Source organism: Trichechus manatus, unplaced genomic scaffold (genome assembly GCF_000243295.1).
Source record: "Trichechus manatus latirostris isolate Lorelei unplaced genomic scaffold, TriManLat1.0 scaffold00207, whole genome shotgun sequence".
NCBI classification, from domain to species: Eukaryota; Metazoa; Chordata; class Mammalia; order Sirenia; family Trichechidae; genus Trichechus; species Trichechus manatus.
This window is the reverse complement of record NW_004444143.1, coordinates 4273275-4291983: the sequence shown is the minus strand read 5'-3', so window position 1 is coordinate 4291983 and position 18709 is coordinate 4273275. Positions and strand designations below refer to the sequence as shown.

Sequence of the window (18709 nt, the reverse complement as noted above, 5' to 3'; positions counted from 1 at the left end):
CCTGATGGAATACTGTGTGCCAGATATGTTTGTAGGCTCTGGGGATGCAACAGTGAATAAATCAGATAGAGTTCCTGCCTGTTTTGGTTATCTAGTGCTGCTGTAACAGAAATACTGCAAGTGGATGGCTTTAACAAAGAGAATTTTATTCTGTTACAGTTTAGAAGGCTAGAAGTCCAAATTCAGTGCGCCAACTCCAAGGGAATGCTTTCTGTCTGTCAGCTCTGGGGGAAGGTCCTTGTTGTCAATCTTCCCAGGCCGAGGAGGTTCTCTGCACAGGAACCCCGGGTCCAAAGGACATGCTTTGCTCCCAGCCCAGCTTTCCTGGCGTTATGAGGTCTCCCGTCTCTCTGCTCACTTCTCTTTTACATTTCAAAAGAGATTGACTGACTTAAGACACAACCCAGTCTTGTAGATCGAGTCCTGCTTCATTAACATAACTGCTTCTAATCCCACCTCATTAACATCATAGCGGTAGAATTTACAACATACAAGAAAATCACATCAGATGACAAAATGGTGGACAATCACACAATACTGGGAATCATGGCCTGCCCTAGTTGACACATATTTTGGGGGGACACAATTCAATCCATGACACTGCCTCACATTCTAATAGGGAAGACAAAGAGTAAACAAGTAGGTAAGATACTTTCAGGTTGTGATAAGTGCTAGCAGGGAAATATAACAGCATGATGAAGTAAAGAGTGACTGCCTGAGCGGAAGTGGCCTCTTTAGGTAGAGTGCCCAGGAAAGTCTCTGATGATGTGACATCTAAGACCTAAATGTTGGGAAGAAGCCAGTGGGGGTTTTGGGGAATAGCATTCCAGAGATAAGGAAGAATAAAGGCACAGAATGAGATGGGAACTTGCTTGGAGTATGAGGGAAGAACGTTAAAAATATTAAAAATAATAGTTCCCATTTGTTAAGAACTTATTCGTGAGCAAAAGGCAATTATTTCACACTGATTAGGAGCATGGACTTTTAGGTCTCTCAGACTGCTGGGGTTTTAATCTCAGCTCTACCACTTACTAGCTGTGTGATCTTGGACAAGCTACTTAACCTCTCTGTGTCCCAGTTTCTTTAGAGTAAAATGAGAATACTAACAGTGCCTACCTCACAGCATTGCCCTCAAATTAAATGAGACCTCAAATGCCTAGAACAGTACTTAGCACAAAACAGGTGGTCATTAAATTTAGCTATTATAATAATAGTAGTTTTTTTAATATTTAATAGTAGTTTTTTTAATATGTTACGTATAAAATTCGAGTGGTAGTAGCATAATAGTAGCATCCGAACTTTTCTGACTTCATGGGGGATAATGTGAATCCAGATCAGCCCAAAGCTGATGGAAACATAAGGTAGAGGAAAACATACCTCCGCTCTCCAACCTTTTTACCAATTCTAACACCAGCCGTCCCTCCCGGTGCACGCTGTACTTCTCTGGGTTCAATAATCCATTGCAATGGCCACACAGAACTCACAGATCATAGTTACAGTTAAGTGGTTTATTAAGGAACAGGGTACAGCTTAGGATCAGGGTCAACAGGCTACAATGCAGGTATCAAGATCAGGAAGCATGTAGGCAGAGTCTCCCTTACTTCAGTGCAGGACAGCTGTCTCAGCATCTCTGAGCTGTGAAAACCTCTTCTCAGCCCCCTGAGGACAGGCTCCTCTCAGCCCCACCTTCTGTCACTGCTGTCTCTGCCACTGGGCCCCTTCTGGGCCTCTCACTGTCTTCAGTATTACAGCTCTTGACTGGTGTTACAGCTCTTTTAGGAGGTTCCTTGCCCCCTCTTTCTGCTTTTTGTTTTCTTCCTTCTGCTTCTTTCTGTCTGCCAAAAACCTCTGTGGGGTAGCTGTATATATACACAAACTCCTCATAAATTTCAATGCATAGCCCTCCTACCAGGGCCACGAACTGACCAATCCCCTCTTGGTAGGCCACAGACACTTCATTTGCATAGTAGGTGTGGCTGGGCTACAACTTTCCTCTTTTGTGTAGTCTATTGGCCAGTCTCTGCAAGGTGCATACCAATCACAGGGCAGGTTGCAGCCCAGGAACCAGGCGGAAAGTATCAAACCAAGTTGTTTACAATTTACCCAGGGAATGTCAATCAACCTGGACAAAAGTAACAAACCCTCTGAAGTGGAAAACTAGGGCAAAGGTAACTCCTCAGGGCTTAGGGGAAGAATTTCTCAAGCTGTTTTTCCCAAGAACCAAGGCAAAAGGCCACAGAAAGGAACTCATTTTACCACATTATGCTAAGCATTTTTATCTGCATGTTTTCATTTTATTTTCATAACATCCTATTGGGGAACTCTGAAAGTTGGCTAGAAGACGAGTTTGTTTGGGATCCCAGAACAGCACAGCGGCAGGCTGTATTAAGTCCCCTCACCCAACAGAAGGCCACCCTGACCTGGCATTTCCCTGACCTTGCAGCAGAAGGCAGCCAGGCAGGCTCATTCCTCCCCTGGATCAGATGGGTTCTGTCCAGCACACTCAGACTTTTCAATAATTTGGACACTAGCCTTTGAGAAAGAGAAAGTAACTTTATTGCAATGTGCAGAGCAAGGAGCCGAAAGGAAGTTCCTCAGATCTGACACCCCAAGCTATGGGGAAGCAGGGCTTGTATGTGATTTGGGCAGTAAGGTGGCGGCCGCATAGGTGTACTGGGGAGGGAAAATTCTAGAAGGAAGATATTGCCGGAATTATGGCGGCCAGGAAACAGGAGGTGACGTGGTTCTTGTTGGACTTCTCGCTTCCAAGTCGGATCTAGGTAATGATTTCCCTTCTGATTTGTTCCACCTCTTGCTGCGTTCTCTGTTGAGGTCCATTAGCAGTCACAGCTGGCCCTTCTGCGCACGCGGGGTGGGCCTAATCTGGCTAGGGCTAGTTTAAGGACTAATGGAAATTTACTGGCATTTGTAGGGTCAGGTTAAAATGAGAGTTTCTGCAGTAACATCAAATGAGCCTGGATCCACCTGCAAAGGCAATCAGTTGGGATCCCTGTCAAAAATAAGCAGCCTGAGTCTTCCCTTTTCCACTGAGAGATACTGAGGTGGGTGGGTGGGTGGAGCCAGCAAGAGAGACCCAGATACAGCAAGCGGCCCTGCCCGGGATACTTCCTTGTCCCTCTAGACCTGATACTCTCCTCCCCAACTTGTATGTTTCTATAATGATCTCAAAGCCCATATTGTATGAATCATATTATGCTTTCAAAATGCATATGTATAAGCACTCATAATATGAACTTAGAAATAAGATATATATAGCTTTGTGAGTCTCTGTAACATTAGCTATAAGGCATCACCCACTGCCATCAAGTCAATTCCAACTCATAGCGACCCTATAGGACAGAGTAGAACTGCCCCATAGGTTTTCCAAGGCTGTAACCTTTATGGAAGCAGACTACAACATCTTTCTCCCATGGAGTGGCTGGTGGGTTCAAACCACTGAATTTTAAGTCAGTCACGTGATTAACCAGCGCACCGCCAAAACAATAAACCCACTGCCTTCAAGTTGATTCCAACTCATAGAGACCCCATAGTACAGAGTAGAGCTGCCCCATAGGGTTTCCAAGGAGTGGCTAGTGGATTCGAACTGCCAACCTTTTGGTTAGCAGCTGAACACTTAACCACTACGCCACCAGGGTTCCAGTGTGCCACCAGGGCTCCTAATCCTATTAGTTATTAGTAACCTCTAAGTCATGAGAAAGTTATTTAGAAAAATTCTGAACTTAAACATGGAAACAGAAGCATGTGAAGTATGTAAAGAACATAAACAACTTTTAAGTTCACTTTGACTCGGCGTGCTGTGACACATGAAAACGTGACAGAAATCTAAACAATCTCCCCGCGGTGCGATTGATTACTTTTGTGTATGGCCTTTCTAGCCATGGGCTTGTAACTCCTACACAGGTGATTGTGTGATAGGGTAATTGTGGCCTACCAAGGGGACTGGTCAGTTTTGCCCTAAAAGAGAGCTAATTAGAGAGCAGAGAGGGAAAACCCACCACCACGAGGAAGGAGAGACCTGGCAGCAGGAGATGGCAAGGTGGGCTTCCCAGCCCACAGAGAAAGAAAGCTGAGTGCCTTTGGGCAGAGACTGAGGACCCGGGAGAGGCGTGCCTGGGAACACAGCTGGGAAGAGGCTGTCCTAATAAAAGAACTATATCCTGAGTCTTCCTGAGCCTGAATTGTAACTGTTAACTTCCCTTATAATAAACTTCATAATCGTTGAGTATGGTCTTTGAGTTCTATGTGGCCATTGCAATGAATTATCAAACCCGGTAGAGAAGTAGAGAGTGATGTGTGAGGGACAGTTAGTGTCAGAATTAGTAAAGATGGCAGAAAGAGGAAGCTTGTCTGGCCCCTGCCTCATAAGAGTCAGCCTTGCACTGTTGATCTTGGTTCTCCTTTCCCCTTGTGGGGTTGGAGGAGGTCAGACACTTTCCCCGAGCCGTTTTTACACTCCGTAATCTCTAGCCTTGAGAGAAGATGCATCATTTAGCTATTCTCTAACCATGCAGAAAAGACATAACATACTAATCTTTGATGCCACACTGGCCCTTGCCGTGTGGCACCAAGGTGACAAATTCACATATAAACCCTAAATTTATGCTCACTCACTGAGAGAAGGCAAAAATGGAACTGAGGTTCTATCCACCATCACCAAACTTGGAACCTATCTATAAGGGACCTCCTCCAAGTTAGAGCCAGGGTGAAGCCCTCGTCCTGAGACCTCTCATTAAAGACAAAAGCCTGAAGTCTAAAGATTTGGACTCTAGCCATTTAATTAACATTGTAATTGTAATTGTTAATTCAGGTTCTGTGGTTCTAAATGAATGTTGTGAGTTTGTTACTTGTGTGCCTTGCCATGACTACCTTGCAATAAACTAAATGAGTTCATTCATGATAAATCTGAGTATCTCTCTGTTAATTTTCTCAGATAAAATCCTACACAGCAGTGGACGATGCTAGGAGGATCCCACCACACCCCTCCTACACTAAGAGACACCAGTGGCCCAGCCTGACGAAATCCCTTCTGCTTCCTCAGGCAGTAGCAGCAAGGACCATGGGAGCCCCAGCAGAACCAGATAAGCCAAATAGACCCAGATAAACCAAGAAGACTCAAATACCATCCCAAAGGCTCTGGAAATTCAACTGTCTTTGCAACAACAACCCACAAAAGTAGACCAAGACCCTCATGCAAAGCCTAAACAGGGTGACTGCCTGCTAAAAGAAAAGATTTTAATAGGACCCAGAGTCCCTTAACATAACAGATAAGATGTTGAAGATACTATAGAAAATCACTCATCATACCAACAAAATCATAATTTGAATGAGAAAGACCATTGGCTGATACCAGCCAAGAGGAATTAGATGTTGGAATTATCTGACAAGGATTTTTTTTTTTTAATTTTTATTGTACTTTAGGTGAAGGTTTACAGAACAAATAGTTTCTCATTAAACAGTCAGTACACAAGTTGTTTTATGACATTGGTTAACAACCCCATGACATGTCCACACTCTCCCTCCTCGACCTTTTTTTTTTTTTTTTTTTTTTGGTGAAAATATACACAGCCAAAGATACACCATTTCAAAAATTTCTACATGCACAATTCAGTGACATTGATTACGTTCTTCCAGTTGTGCTGCTATTCTCACTTTAGATGAAAGTTTACAGAACAAAATAGTTTCTCATTAAACAGTATACATGTTGCCCTGTGACAATGGTTAACAACCCCACTACATGTCAACACGGTCCTTACTCAACCTTGGGTTCCCTATCACCAGCTCTCCTGTCCCCTTCTGCCTTCTAGTCCTTGTCTGACAAGGATTTTAAAGCAGCCATCATAAAAATTCTTAAACATTCAATTACAGGTTGTCTTGAAACAGATTTTTTTAAAAAGCTCAGCAAAGAAGTAGAATTTTTCAAAAAGAATCAAATGGAAATTATAAAATTGAAAAATAGTATGTATAGCAGGAAAGGAGCCCTGGTGGCACAGTGGTTAAGAGCTCAGGCTGCTAACCAAAAGGTTGGCAGTTCAAATCCACTAGCCGCTTCTTGGAAACCCTATGTGGCAGTTCTACTCTGTCCTACAGGGTCACGATGAGTCGGAATTGACTTGACAGCAACGGGTTTAGTTTGGTTTGGTTTATAACAGGAAAAAAAAAACCTTGCTGGATGGACTCAGCAGCTGAGTGGAAATGACAGAAGAAAGATCAGTGAACTTAAGCACAGAGGAATAGAATTCTCCCAACCTGAACAACAGAAAGAAAATAGACTGAAAAAAAGTGAACAGAGGCTTCAGGGACCTTTGGGACAACAGCAAAAGATCCAACATTCATATCACTGGAGTCCCAGAAGGAAAGAACGAGTGGGACTGAAAGAGTATTTGAAGAAACAATGACAAAAAGCTTCCCCAAATTTGGTAAATTAAAAAAACAAAAAACACAACATCCACAAGTCAACAGATCCAAGAAGCTGAGTGAACCCCAAATAGGATAAATCCTAAGAAATCCACACCACTTCATACTTAAACTTTTGAAAACTAAACACAAAGAAATACTCTTGAAAGCAGCCATTCAGAGATTACGCATTAGGGGAACAACAGTTCTAATGACAGTAGATTTCTTGTCTGAAATAAAGCAAACCAGAAGGAAGTGGTACAACATATTTCAAATGTTGAGATCAAAAGAACTTTCAACAATTAATTCTAAATCTGGGGAAACTATCCTTCAGGAATGAAGGAGCAACAAAAACATTCTCAAACGAAGGAAAACTAAAAGAATTTGTCACTAGCAGATCTACCCTTAAAGACTGGCTAAAGAAAATTCTTCAAGCAGAAAGGAAATGATAAAAGAATCTTGGAGCATCAGAAAGGAAGAAGAAACAATCTAAAGAGCAGAAATGTGGGTACATTCAATAGACTCTCCTTTTCCTTACGGCTTTTATAAATAATCTTTGATGACTGAACATTATAAGACCATCTGATATACAAGACAATGATATTTAAAAGTGGGGTAGGTAAAGGAACCTAAATGGAAGTGAAGTCTCTACATTTCACTTGGAGTGGTAGTAAAATGTTTTTACCAGTGGACTGTTATATTGTAATACCCAGAGCAAACTATACAAACAGATACACACAAAAACACTGTAAATCAAGATGGAATCCTAAAAAATGTTCAAGTAACAGGAAACAAGAAAAGAGAAACAAAGGAATGAGAACCAAAGAAAACAAATAAAACACAAATAATAAAATGGCAGAGTTAAACACTAACATTTCAATAATTACTTTAAATGTAAATAGTCTAAATAGACCCATCAAACAGCAGAGATTAGAGATTAGCAGAGTGAACTAAAACAATGACCCAACTATATGCTGCTTACAAGAAACTCAGTTAAACTCAATGACATAGGTAGTTTGAAAGTAAAAGGATGGAAAAGGTTATACCACGCAAACACTCACCAAAACAAAAACCAAAAAAAATGCAGGAATGGGCATATTAATATTACATAAAGTCTACTGCAAAGCAAAGAAAATTACTGGAGAAAAAGAGGGACATTTTGTAATGATAAAAGGATCAATTTACCAGGAAAACGTAACAATTCCAAATGTGTATGCACCAAACAACAGAGATTCAAAATACATGAAGCAAAAACTGATAAAGCTGAAAAGAGAAATAGACAAATCCACGATCATAGTTGGGGACTACCAACTCCCCCTCTAAGCAACTGGTAGAACAACTAGACAGAAAATCAGTAAGGACATAGAAGAGCTGAACAACACAATCAACCAACAGAACTTAATTGACATAGATAGAACATTCCAACAATAACAACAGCATACACATTCTTTTCAAGCACTTATGAAATATTCACCAAGACAGACCAACAAATTGAAATCATACAGACTCTGTGAAATCAAGCTAAAAATCAGAAAACAGAAACACAATAGGAAAATCTCTAGACATGTGGAAATTAACACACTTCTAAATAATCCATGAGTCAAAGAGAAAGCCTCAAAGGAAATTAAAAAAGTACAAAGAGCCGAATGAAAACAAAAACATAGCATGTAAAAATATGTGGGATGCAGCTAAAGCAGCATTGAGAGGGAAATTTATAGCAGTAAATGTTTACATTAGATACAAGGAAAGGTCTCAAATCAATAACCTAAGTTGCTACCTCAAGAAACTAAAAACAAAAGAACAAAATTAACCCAAATCAAGGAAGGAAATAATAAAGGCAATTATTTATTATCTTTGAAATTAAAAAAAATAGAGAAAATCAATGAAACAAAAATTTGGTTATTTGAAAAAAAAAAACAATAAAACTGATAAACCTCTAGCAAGACTGGCAAAGAAAAAAAAAAGGAAAGAAGACCCAAATTATCAATACCAGGAATGAAATAGGGACTATCACTACAGATCTTGCATCCCTTGAAAAGATGATGGAATGCTACAAACAACTTCATGCTCATAAATCTGACAATATAGAAACATAGACAAATTCCTCAAAAACTACAAACTTCAAAACAAGATGAACACAGACAATCTGAATAGCCCTATAACCGTCGAATAGTTGATTTCATAATTTAAAAAGCTCTTGAAAAAGAAAGCTTCTAGTGCAGGTGATTTCACTGGTAAATTCTACCAAACATTTAAAGTAGAATTAGCACCAATTTTATACAATGTCTTCCAGAAAATAGAAGAGGAGGAAACACTTTCAAACTAATTTTGTGAGGCCAGTATTATCCTGACTGGAGTCCCTGGGTGGTGCAAATGGCTAATGTACTCTGATGCTAATCGAAGGTTGGCAGTTTAAGTCCACCCAGAGGTGCCTCAGAAGAAAGGCCTGGAGATGTACTTCCAAAAAAATCAGCCATTGGAAACCCAATGGAGCACAGTTCTACTCTAGCACACATGGAGTCACCATGAGTTAGAATTGACTCAATGGCAACTGGTTTGGTTTGGTTATTATCCTGATCAATAAAGTACCCAAACAAGAAAACTACAGACCATTATCTCTCATTAACTTAGATGTGAAAATCCTCAACAAAATATTAGCAAACCAAATCCACTAGGGCTCCTTAAAAATACCCTACAGCGAACATCGTATTTAATGGTGGATTGTTGAATGCTTTTCCCCTAAGATTAGGAACAAGGTAAGTATGTTTGCTTTCACCACCAGTCTTATTAGACATCATACCTGAAAGTCTAGCCACTGCAATAAGGCAAGAAAAAGAAATAAAAGGCATACTGATTGCAAGGGAAGATCTAAAACTGTCCAATTTGCGGATGACATGGTTGTCTAAGTAGAAAATATCAAGTAATTAACGAAAAAACTCCTAGAACTATTAAGTTCAGCAAAGTCACAGAATACAAGATAAACACACAAAAATCAATCACATTTGTATATACTAACAATGAACATGCAGCCAAAATTCAAAACACAATACCATTTACAATTGCTCAAAAGAAAATAAAATACTTAGGCATACACTTAACAAAACATATACAGAATCTGTATGCTGAAAATTACAAAGTGCTTATGAAAGAAATTAAAGGAGACCTAGATAAATAGAGAGACATACTGTATTCATGGACTGGAAGACTCAGCTAATGTTATTGTTGTTGTAGGTGCCGTGGAGTCGGTTCTGATTCGTAGCAACTGTTACGGATTGAATTGTGTCCCCCCAAAATGTGTGTCAACTTGGCTCGGCCATGATTCCCAGTATTGTGTGATTGTCTGCCATTTTGTCATCTGATGCGATTTTCCTATGTGTTGTAAATCCTACCTCTATGATGTTAATGAGGCAGGATTAGCATCAGTTATGTTAATGAGGCAGGACTCAATCTACCAGATCAGGTTGTATCTTAAATCAATCTCTTTTGAGATATGAAAGAGAGAAGTGAGCAGAGAGAATTGGGGACCTCATACTACCAAGAAACAAGAGCCAGGAATGGAGCACATCCTTTGGACCTGGGGTCTCTGCACTGAGAAGCTCCTAGACTAGGGGAAGATCGATGACAAGGACCTTCCCCTAGAGCCAACAGAAACAGAAAGCTTTCCCCTGGAGCTGGCACCCTGAATTCAGACTTCTAGCCTCCTAGACTGTGAGAGAATAAATTTCTCCTTGTTAAAACCTTCCACTTAGGGTATTGTGTTATAGCAGCACTGGGTAAGACAGAAACCCTGTGTACAACAGAGCAAAACACTGCCCGGTCCTGCACCACTAATAAAGATGTCGATTAGCCCCTATCCTGTTGCTTCGCAATGAATTGATTTTATATGGCCTTTCTCTCCATGGTCTTGTGACGCCTACATAATGATTGGGTGGGGCCATGCAAATAAGGTGCTTGTGGCCCACCAAGGGAATTGTACAGCTTGCTAATAATGCAAATAAGGTGTATGGAAACCCTGTGGGGGTGGGACCATGCAAATAAGGTGTATGGAACCCTAATGAGGGGATTGGACAGTTTTGCCATTTCACTAGACTTAAAAGAGAGCCAATCCCAGAGCAGAGGGGGGACCTCACTGCCACCATGAAAGAAGAGCCAGGAGTGGAGCCCGTCCTTTGGACCTGGGGGTCCCTGTGCTGAGAACCTCCTAGACTCAGGAGACAGAGAGAGAGAGCTGTAACACAAGAGATGGCAAGAGATGGCAAGAAGCAGCAGCAGAGAAACAGAGGCAGCAATACCAGGAGACTGGCCCAAGAAGGTGTGATGGGCTTCCCAGATCATGGAGCAAGGTGTCTAGAGTGAGTGTGTTGACCTACGAAGTGAGAGAGGTGAGCGCCTTCCAGCCGCAGCTTACTGGTGGAGTAGGGTGCCTCCAGGCACTTATTGGAGGAGCTAAATAGCTTTTCAACACTTGCCCGAGCAGGGCAGAGGCTGAGCCAAGGTGCTGAGGGGCCAAGGGGCTAAGGGGCCAAGTGGCAGAGAGAGAGAGAGAGATGCCTCTTGTGGATACGGCTGAGAAGCTATCCTGAGAGAAGAACTGTATCCTGAGTAGTTCCTGATCCTGACCTGTAACCTGCTACTTCTCTAATAAACCCCGTAACTGTGAGTATGGTCTGTGAGTTCTGTGTGGCCATGGCAATGAACTACTGAACTCAGCAGAGAAGTGGAGAGTGCCGTGGGAGGGATGGCTGGTATCAGAATTGGCAAAAAGGTTGGAGGGTGGAGGTATGCCTGATCTCCACCTCATATCTATCAGCCTTGGGCTGTTGATGCTGATAATGATTCCCCTCCTGCCTTGTGAAGTGAAGTTAGATGAGGAGGTTCGATGCCCTGACGCCATTCTTACACTTATTAAGGTTTTGTTTTGTTTTGTTTTTAGAAATAGACAAGTTTACCCTAAAATTTACATGGAAAGGCACAAGAGCCAAAAAACCTATTGCTGTCTAGTCAATTCCAACTCATGGCGACCCCGTGTATTACAGAGTAGAACTGCTTTATAGGGTAATCTTTATGGAAGCTGATCACCAGGCCTTTCTTCCATGGCACCAATGGGTGGGTTTGAACCACCAACCTTTAGGTTAGTAGTGGTGTGCAAATCTTTTGCACAACCCAGGGACCTCACATGGAAAGGCACAGGCCCTAGAATAACTAAAATAATTTTGACAAAGAAGAATAAAGTGGGCAGAATCACTGTACCCAGTATTAAGGCCACAACAATCAAGGCAGTATGGTATTTGCTGAGGGAGAGACATAGATCAGTGGAACAGAATAGCAACTTCAGAAACAGATGGCACAAATATGCTCGACTGAGTTTTTACAAAGGTGCAAAAGCAAGCCAATGGAGAAAAGACAGACTTTTCAGCAAATGGTATTGGAGCAATTGAACATTCATAGGCACAAAAAAAATCAACCTTAACCTAAATCTCACACATTATGTAAAAATTAACTCAAAATGAATCTTAAGCTTAAATGTAAGATGTAAAGGTATAAAACTTTTAGAAAAAAATAGGAGAAAATCTTTAGGATGTAGGGATAGGCACAGAGGTCTTAGACTTGACACCAAACGTATGATCCATAAAAGGAAAATGTGATAAATGGGACCATATCAAAATTAAAAACTTTGCTTTGTGAAAGTCCATGTGAAGAGGTTGAGCAGACAAGTTACAGATCAGAAGAAAATGTTTACAAACCATACACCCAACAGAGGACTACTATCTAGAATATATAAAGAACTCTCAAAACTCAACAGTGAAAAGCAAACAATGCCATTGTTGTTGTTGTTAGGTGCCGTCAAGTCGGTTCCGACTCATAGCAACCCTGTGTATAACAGAAGGAAGCACTGCCCAGTCCTGCGCCATCCTCACAATCCTTGTTATGCTTGAGCCCATTGTTGCAGCCACTGTGTCAGTCCATCTCGTTGAGGGTCTTCCTCCTCTTTGCTGACCCTCTACTTTACCAAGCATGATGTCCTTCCCCAGGGACTGATCCCTCCTGATAACATGTCTGAGGTATGTGAGACGTACTCTCCCCATCCTTGCTTCTAAGGAGCATTCTGGTTGCACTTCTTCCAAGACAGATTTGTTCATTCTTTTAGCAGTCATGGTATATTCAATATTCTTCGCTAACACCACAATTCAAAGGCATCAATTCTTCTTTGGTCTTCCTTATTCATCATCCAGCTTTCACATGCATATGAGGTGACTGAAAACACCATGGCTTGCGTCAGGCGCACCTTAGTCTTCAAGGTGACATCTTTGCTTTTCAACACTTCAAAGAGGTTGTCATAGATTGAATTGTGTCCCCCCAAAATATGTGTATTAGTTGGGCTAGGCCATGATTCCTAGTATGGTGTGATTGTCCACCATTTTGTCATCTGATGTGATTTTCCTATATGTTGTATATCCTACCTGTATGATGTTAATGAGGTGGAACAGGCGGCAGTTATGTTAATGAGGCAGGACTCAGTCTACAAGATTGGACTGTGTCTTAAGCCAATCTCTTTTGAGATATAAAAGAGAGAAGTGAGCAGAGAGAATTAGGGACCTCATACCACCAAGAAAGCAGTGCCAGGAGCAGAATGTGTCCTTTGGACCCAGGGTTCCTGCGAGGAGAAGCTCCTAGTCCCAGGGAAGATTGATGACAAAGACCTTCCTCCAGAACTGACAGAAAAAGTCTTCCCCTGGAGCTGGCACCCTGAATTTGGACTTCTAGCCTACTAGACTATGAGAGAATAAACTTTCGTTTGTTAAAGCCATCCACTTGTGGTATTTCTGTTACAGCAGCACTAGATGACTAAGACAGAGGTCTTTTGCAGCAGATTTGCCCAGTACAGTGTGCCTTCTGATTTCTTGACTGCTGCTTACATGGGTGTTGATGCCATTATAAAATGAGAAAAAAGACGAAGCCATGAAGAGACATTTTATCAAAGAAGATATACAGATGTCAAATAAGACAAGAAAAGTTGTTCGACATCATTAGCCATCAGGGAAATGTAAATTAAAACCACAATGACATATCATTACACATCTATTAAAATCGCTTAAATAAAAAATAGTAACACCACAAAATGTTGGCAAGGATGCAGAGAAATGGGATCACTCATACACTGCTGGTGGGAATGTGAAATGGTACAGCCACTCTAGAAAACAATTTGGCAGTTTTTTATAAAACTATATATGTAATTATCATATGACCCAGCAATTGCACTCTTGGGCATTTATGCCAGAGAAATGAAAACGTATATGCACACAAAAACCTGTAGACAAACTGCATAGTAATTTTTTTTGGTAATAGCCCAAAACTGGAATTAATCTTGATGCCCTTCAACAGGTGAATTGTTCAACTGTGGTAAATCCATGCCTGGGACTCTCTTTCACCAAATAGGTGCGTGCCTCATTCCTCACCCCCTTTAGGTCCTTGCTCCAAAGTCACATATAAATTTCTTTGGCCATCTTATAAAAATATTACTCCAACGGACCCTATTTCCTCCAAGGCATTTATTGCTTGCTAACATTAATGTTGTTAGCCAAGGCACGCAGATTAATTGCTAGTTTTTGAAATTTTTGAGATTTATTAAGGAGCCCTGGCGGCGCAGTGGTTAAGAGCTCAAGAGCTCGGCTGCTAACCAGAAGGTTGGTACTTCGAATCCACCAGCCGCTCCTTGGAAACCCTACGGGGCAGTTCTACTCTGTCCAATAGGGTCGCTATGAGTCCGAATTGACTGGACGGCAACGAGTTTAGTTTTTGGTTAACATTCAACACGTTCCACTAACTTGTTTGTTGTCTGTCCTCGCTCCTCCCACCCGTTCCCACGGCCAAGATGAGCTCCAGGAGGGCGGGGATTCTTGTCTTGTTCACTGTCGTCTTCCCAGAGCTTAGAACTGTCCTAGGTACATAAAAGGATCACAATAAACATTTTTTGGATATATGAATGGGAGCCCAGAGTGGGTCCCTGTTCTGGAGGGTGTAAACTGGCCAGAGAAGCCTTTTTGGGTGTCAAGGGGAACCTTAGGGAGTTAGCTAGGAATAGAGAAGAGGGGCAGAGGGCACAGCCCATGCGAAGGTCTCAGTATGAGCCCTGATTTCTGAGATGCTCGCCGCGCTGCTGAAGGAGGCTTGTTTACGGAAGTTATCAACGGGAACAGCTTGAGCGGCACGGAGACGGCGCTGCCGCCAGAAGCCTGGGGAATCCCCGCCCCTGCGCGCGCGCCCGGCCACAGACGCCGCGGAGACCCCCCGAGGGGCGGGGCAGCGCGGTTGCGCACGCACCGTGCGTCGCCGCGCGCCTGCGCTCCTCTCCACGTGCGAAAGCCAGAGACGCGTGGAGTCGGGGTCGCCGCAGACTTGGGAGCCGCGCAGCGCAGGGCTCAGCATGAGGCCAGGTGCAGGCCGGGGTTGGGGTTGGGTTCAGGGACTGGCCCTGGGCTGGAGTCTGGGTGCCAGGCCGGAATTGGGGGGCGGGGCCTTGGCCTGAGGGCAGAGGTTCTGAGCCTGGGATCCGGTCGCGTGTGGGGCTGGGGTTCTGGTTTCGTGTGAGGCGGGGATCCTGGTTCCGCCCTGGGATCGACCCTGAGCCCGGGGGGCGGGTTCCTGGTGTGGGGTTTGGGACTGGCTTCGGCAGTCGAGGGTCTTGGGCCTGGGATTGGGGGCTCCTGAACTGGGATTTGCCCTATTCGGGCCGTCATTAGGCATCCAGGATATTGGCCCGGGGGCGCCACTTGGCTCAGTCTGAATCGAGACATCTGAGGTCTTGGATCTCTCTGGGCGTGGTTTTGAGGATCTGTTTTACGACGAGGATGGGGAGTCTCGGATTTGGGGTCCGGGAGCTGAGTGTGGGATGCCCTCCGTTTTTCTTCCCTGTCTGTGCCGCCACCATCCCCTCGGCCCCCAACCCGGCTTCTCGGAGGGGGCAAGTAGCGGACGAGGATTCCCCGCCGCGCTTGATAGTCTGCAGCCGGTCTGACTCACTTTCCCGCTCTCTAGTCTTCCCGGGAGCGGCTGCCCGGGGATGGAGTGGAGATTGTGGGCCTGGTGATTCCCAACTCCGCGATGAGATGAAACTCCACAAGCTCAAGACTGATGGGAGGGGTGGGCGACAGGAGCTAGTCATAGAAAATGAATGGTTCGTTCGATCTTCCCCAAATTCTGATGAACCCACCCCGGCTTCTGATGATGAAATGATGGGAGTCCTGGCTTTGACAGCAGACGGGCCTCCATTCAAGGTTTCAGCTCTGGCTCTGCTGCTTAATCTATTTCTTAATCCATTGGTGTGACCTTGGGCAAGTGCCTTTACTTTTTCGAGCCGCAGTTTTCTCATCAATGAAATGGGGCCCAGTCAGGATTAAGGGAGAGCATGCAAAATTAAAACGGTGCGTGACATGTAATTGCTTAGTGTTGGTGTATTGGCTTTAATTGTTATCATTGTCAAGGGGAACAAAATGAGGGTCCTGTCTTAGTCATCGAGTGCTGCTATAACAGAAATACCACAAGTGAGCGTCTTTAACAAGCAGAAATTTATTTTCTCACAGTTAGAGCTCGGCTGCTGACCAAAAGGTTGACAGTTGGAATCCGCTAGCTGCTCCTTGGAAACCCTATAGGGCAGTTCACTCTGTCCTATAGAGTGGCTATGAGTCCTAATTGACTCCATGGTGACAGGTTTTTTTTTTTTTTATTTTTTTTTTTATTTTTGGTTAGGAGGCTAGAAGTTGGAATTCAGGGTGCCGGCTCTAGGGGAAGGCTTTCTCCTTAGCTCTGGAGGAGAGTCCTTGTCTCTTTGAGATTCTGCTGCTGGGCCATCTTCATGGAGCTTGGCATCTCTTTTCCCCCATCTCTACTTCTGTCTGGCTTAAGCTCTTTTATATCTCAAGAGAGATTGACCCAAGACACACCCTACCCTAATCCTGTCTCATTAACACAGCGAAGACAAGCTATTCCCAAATGGGATTATAACCCTGGCAGAGAGGTTAGGATTTACAACACACATTTTGAGGGACAGTCTGTAACAGGTCCTTATGCCTGGTTTCTCAGCTCCTGCCCCCTCCCCTCAGCCTCACCCCCTTTTCCACTCTCCCCATTGGAAATCTCCCGCCCATGGCCAGAAGGCCCCCCCCCCCTTTTTTTAAGGACATGCTTTTCTTTTTCTTTCCTTTTTTTGATGTGGGTTAGGTAGTGTCATCTGGGAAGGGGAGAATTTATGGATCCATGCTCCCCTCCCAAGCCTCCTTTCTCAGTTATTTGGGGATCTGATGAAGTGGGATTGGGGGCGGTGCTAGGCCAGGTATCTCTGTAAGATTCTGGCTTGCCTGCAGGCATCCTGTCATCTGTAAATGGTGGATACACTTTCTTCCCCACCCGACCCCACCCCAGCCCCTTCCCCCTCGTGTGGTTGGATGTGAGGCTGTAGAAGCTGTCAGGAGCCAGTCATTGGTAAGGGCTTTAGTCTGAGTGAGAGAGGAGCCCTCGGGAAACTTTGAGCAGGGCCGGGGTACTGATTGGCATTTCGTAAAGGACCAGCCTCGCTTCTGTGTGGAAGAGAGACTAGGAGGGAACAAGGGTGGAAGCAGGCACATCAGTGGGAGCTTGTTGCCGGAACCCCGAAGGAGATGGTGGTGGCTTGAAGCAGTGTTAGCAGTGGACGTGGCTGGCCACTTGTCTTGATTTGGAACATGATTTCAAGGTAGAAGCCCGCAGAGTGTGTTAGAGGAGTCGAGGATAGCTAAGGGTTTGGACCTGTGTAACTGGAAGGATGGAGGTGCTGTTGGCTGAAATGGGGAAGGCTGTGAGTCCCAGGACCTGAAATAAGTTATGTATCAAGTCTCTGGGACTGAAAGTTTATACCCTTACATATCCAAGCCCACAGTTCCCGGGTCTCTGGTCTGCCAGGCCTGGTTGAGAGTCTCATAGGCCTAGTGGCTTCTCTTGACTGAGGAGGGGCGACGGAGGAGTCATCCCCCTGAGCTTGAATAATAGTATTCAAACTGTCTGCCAGGCGGTGTATTAGTGAAGTGCTTTGTGGGTATTAAGTATTTAGTCTTTACAACTCTGTGCGGTGAGTACTGTGTCATCACCACAGCTCCGTTTTATAGCTGGACCTTCCCTACTGTCAGGGTAGCTGAATGGCGTGGGACATGAGCTGCTTGAGGGGGAGGACAACGGCTGTCCTGCTCACCATCCCACCCCCGCTTTCTGAATGAGCAGACAGGGTGCTCCCTCCACGAGGACTCATCAGCAGTCTGTTCCGGTAATATCTGCGAGCCCGTTCTTCATGCCAGGCATTGTGCAGGGTGCTAGGGATGCATGGGGGACTACAACGATCAAAAATCCTTGCCCCTTCGGAGCTTGATTCTGGTCGGGGAGACCCAACAATAGTATATTTGAAATGCCATGTGCGGTAATTGCTGTGAAGCAGAATAAAGTAGGATAAGGGTATGGTGGTCACGGAAGGCCCTTTGAGGAAGTAACACTTAGAGACCCAATGCAGTGAGGTGAAGCCATGCAGGTGTCCGCAGGAGGGAGGCGAGAGCAGCAAAGGTAAAGGCTTAGAATGAGCTGGCGCGGGCTTGTCCTGCGTGAGGAAAAGCTGTTTGGAAGAAGAGCATGGGGTCAGGAAGTCGACAAAGGCCAGATCCTCCGAACGGTAGTTCTCGGTTGGAGCTACACTGGAGACTCGCCTCGGAAACTTTAAAAAGTCCCCAGACCAATTAAATCAGAATCTCTAGGGTATTGGTGGTTTCGGGGATTAGCCCACAGTGAGAGCCACTGAGGTTGGGCTTTGTAAGCCAGGGGAAGGACTTTGGATTTCATTTTGAATGGGATGGGAAATCACTGGAGGGGTTGGGGCAGGAGAGTGAGGAGATTGGATTTGCTATTTTAAAAAGATCAGTCACCCTAGCTGCTCTGTGGAAAGGAGACTGTAGAGGGAGTGGAAGATAAAAAGTAAACAGCTCTTAGTGACATATAGAAGTTTGAAAATTAAACTGCTACTTTTTAAAAATTAAATTAGGAATAAAACAAAACCCATTGCCATTGAGTCCATTCTGACTCATAGCCACCCTATAGGACAGAGTAGAACTGCCCCATAGGGTTTCCCAGGAGCAGGTGGTGGATTCGAACTGCCCATGTTTCGGTTAGCAGCCGAGCTCGTAACCACTGTGCCACCAGGGATCCAAAATTAGCTGTTCCTGATTTGGAGCCCTGGTGGCGCAGTGGTTAAGCATTCAGCTGCTAACCCAAAAGTCAGCGG

General features: G+C 44.1%; 1 protein-coding gene across 1 annotated transcript in view; it reads left to right on the top strand.

The window, feature by feature from the left end:
- Positions 1-15263: 15263 nt before the first annotated feature.
- FBL (fibrillarin) overlaps positions 15264-18709 on the top strand; it is a 9883-nt gene continuing 6437 nt past the window's right edge. The window contains exon 1 of the mRNA XM_023742319.1: positions 15264-15555. Coding sequence (XP_023598087.1) covers positions 15264-15555 — 292 coding nt within the window. The remainder of the gene's footprint in view (positions 15556-18709) is intronic.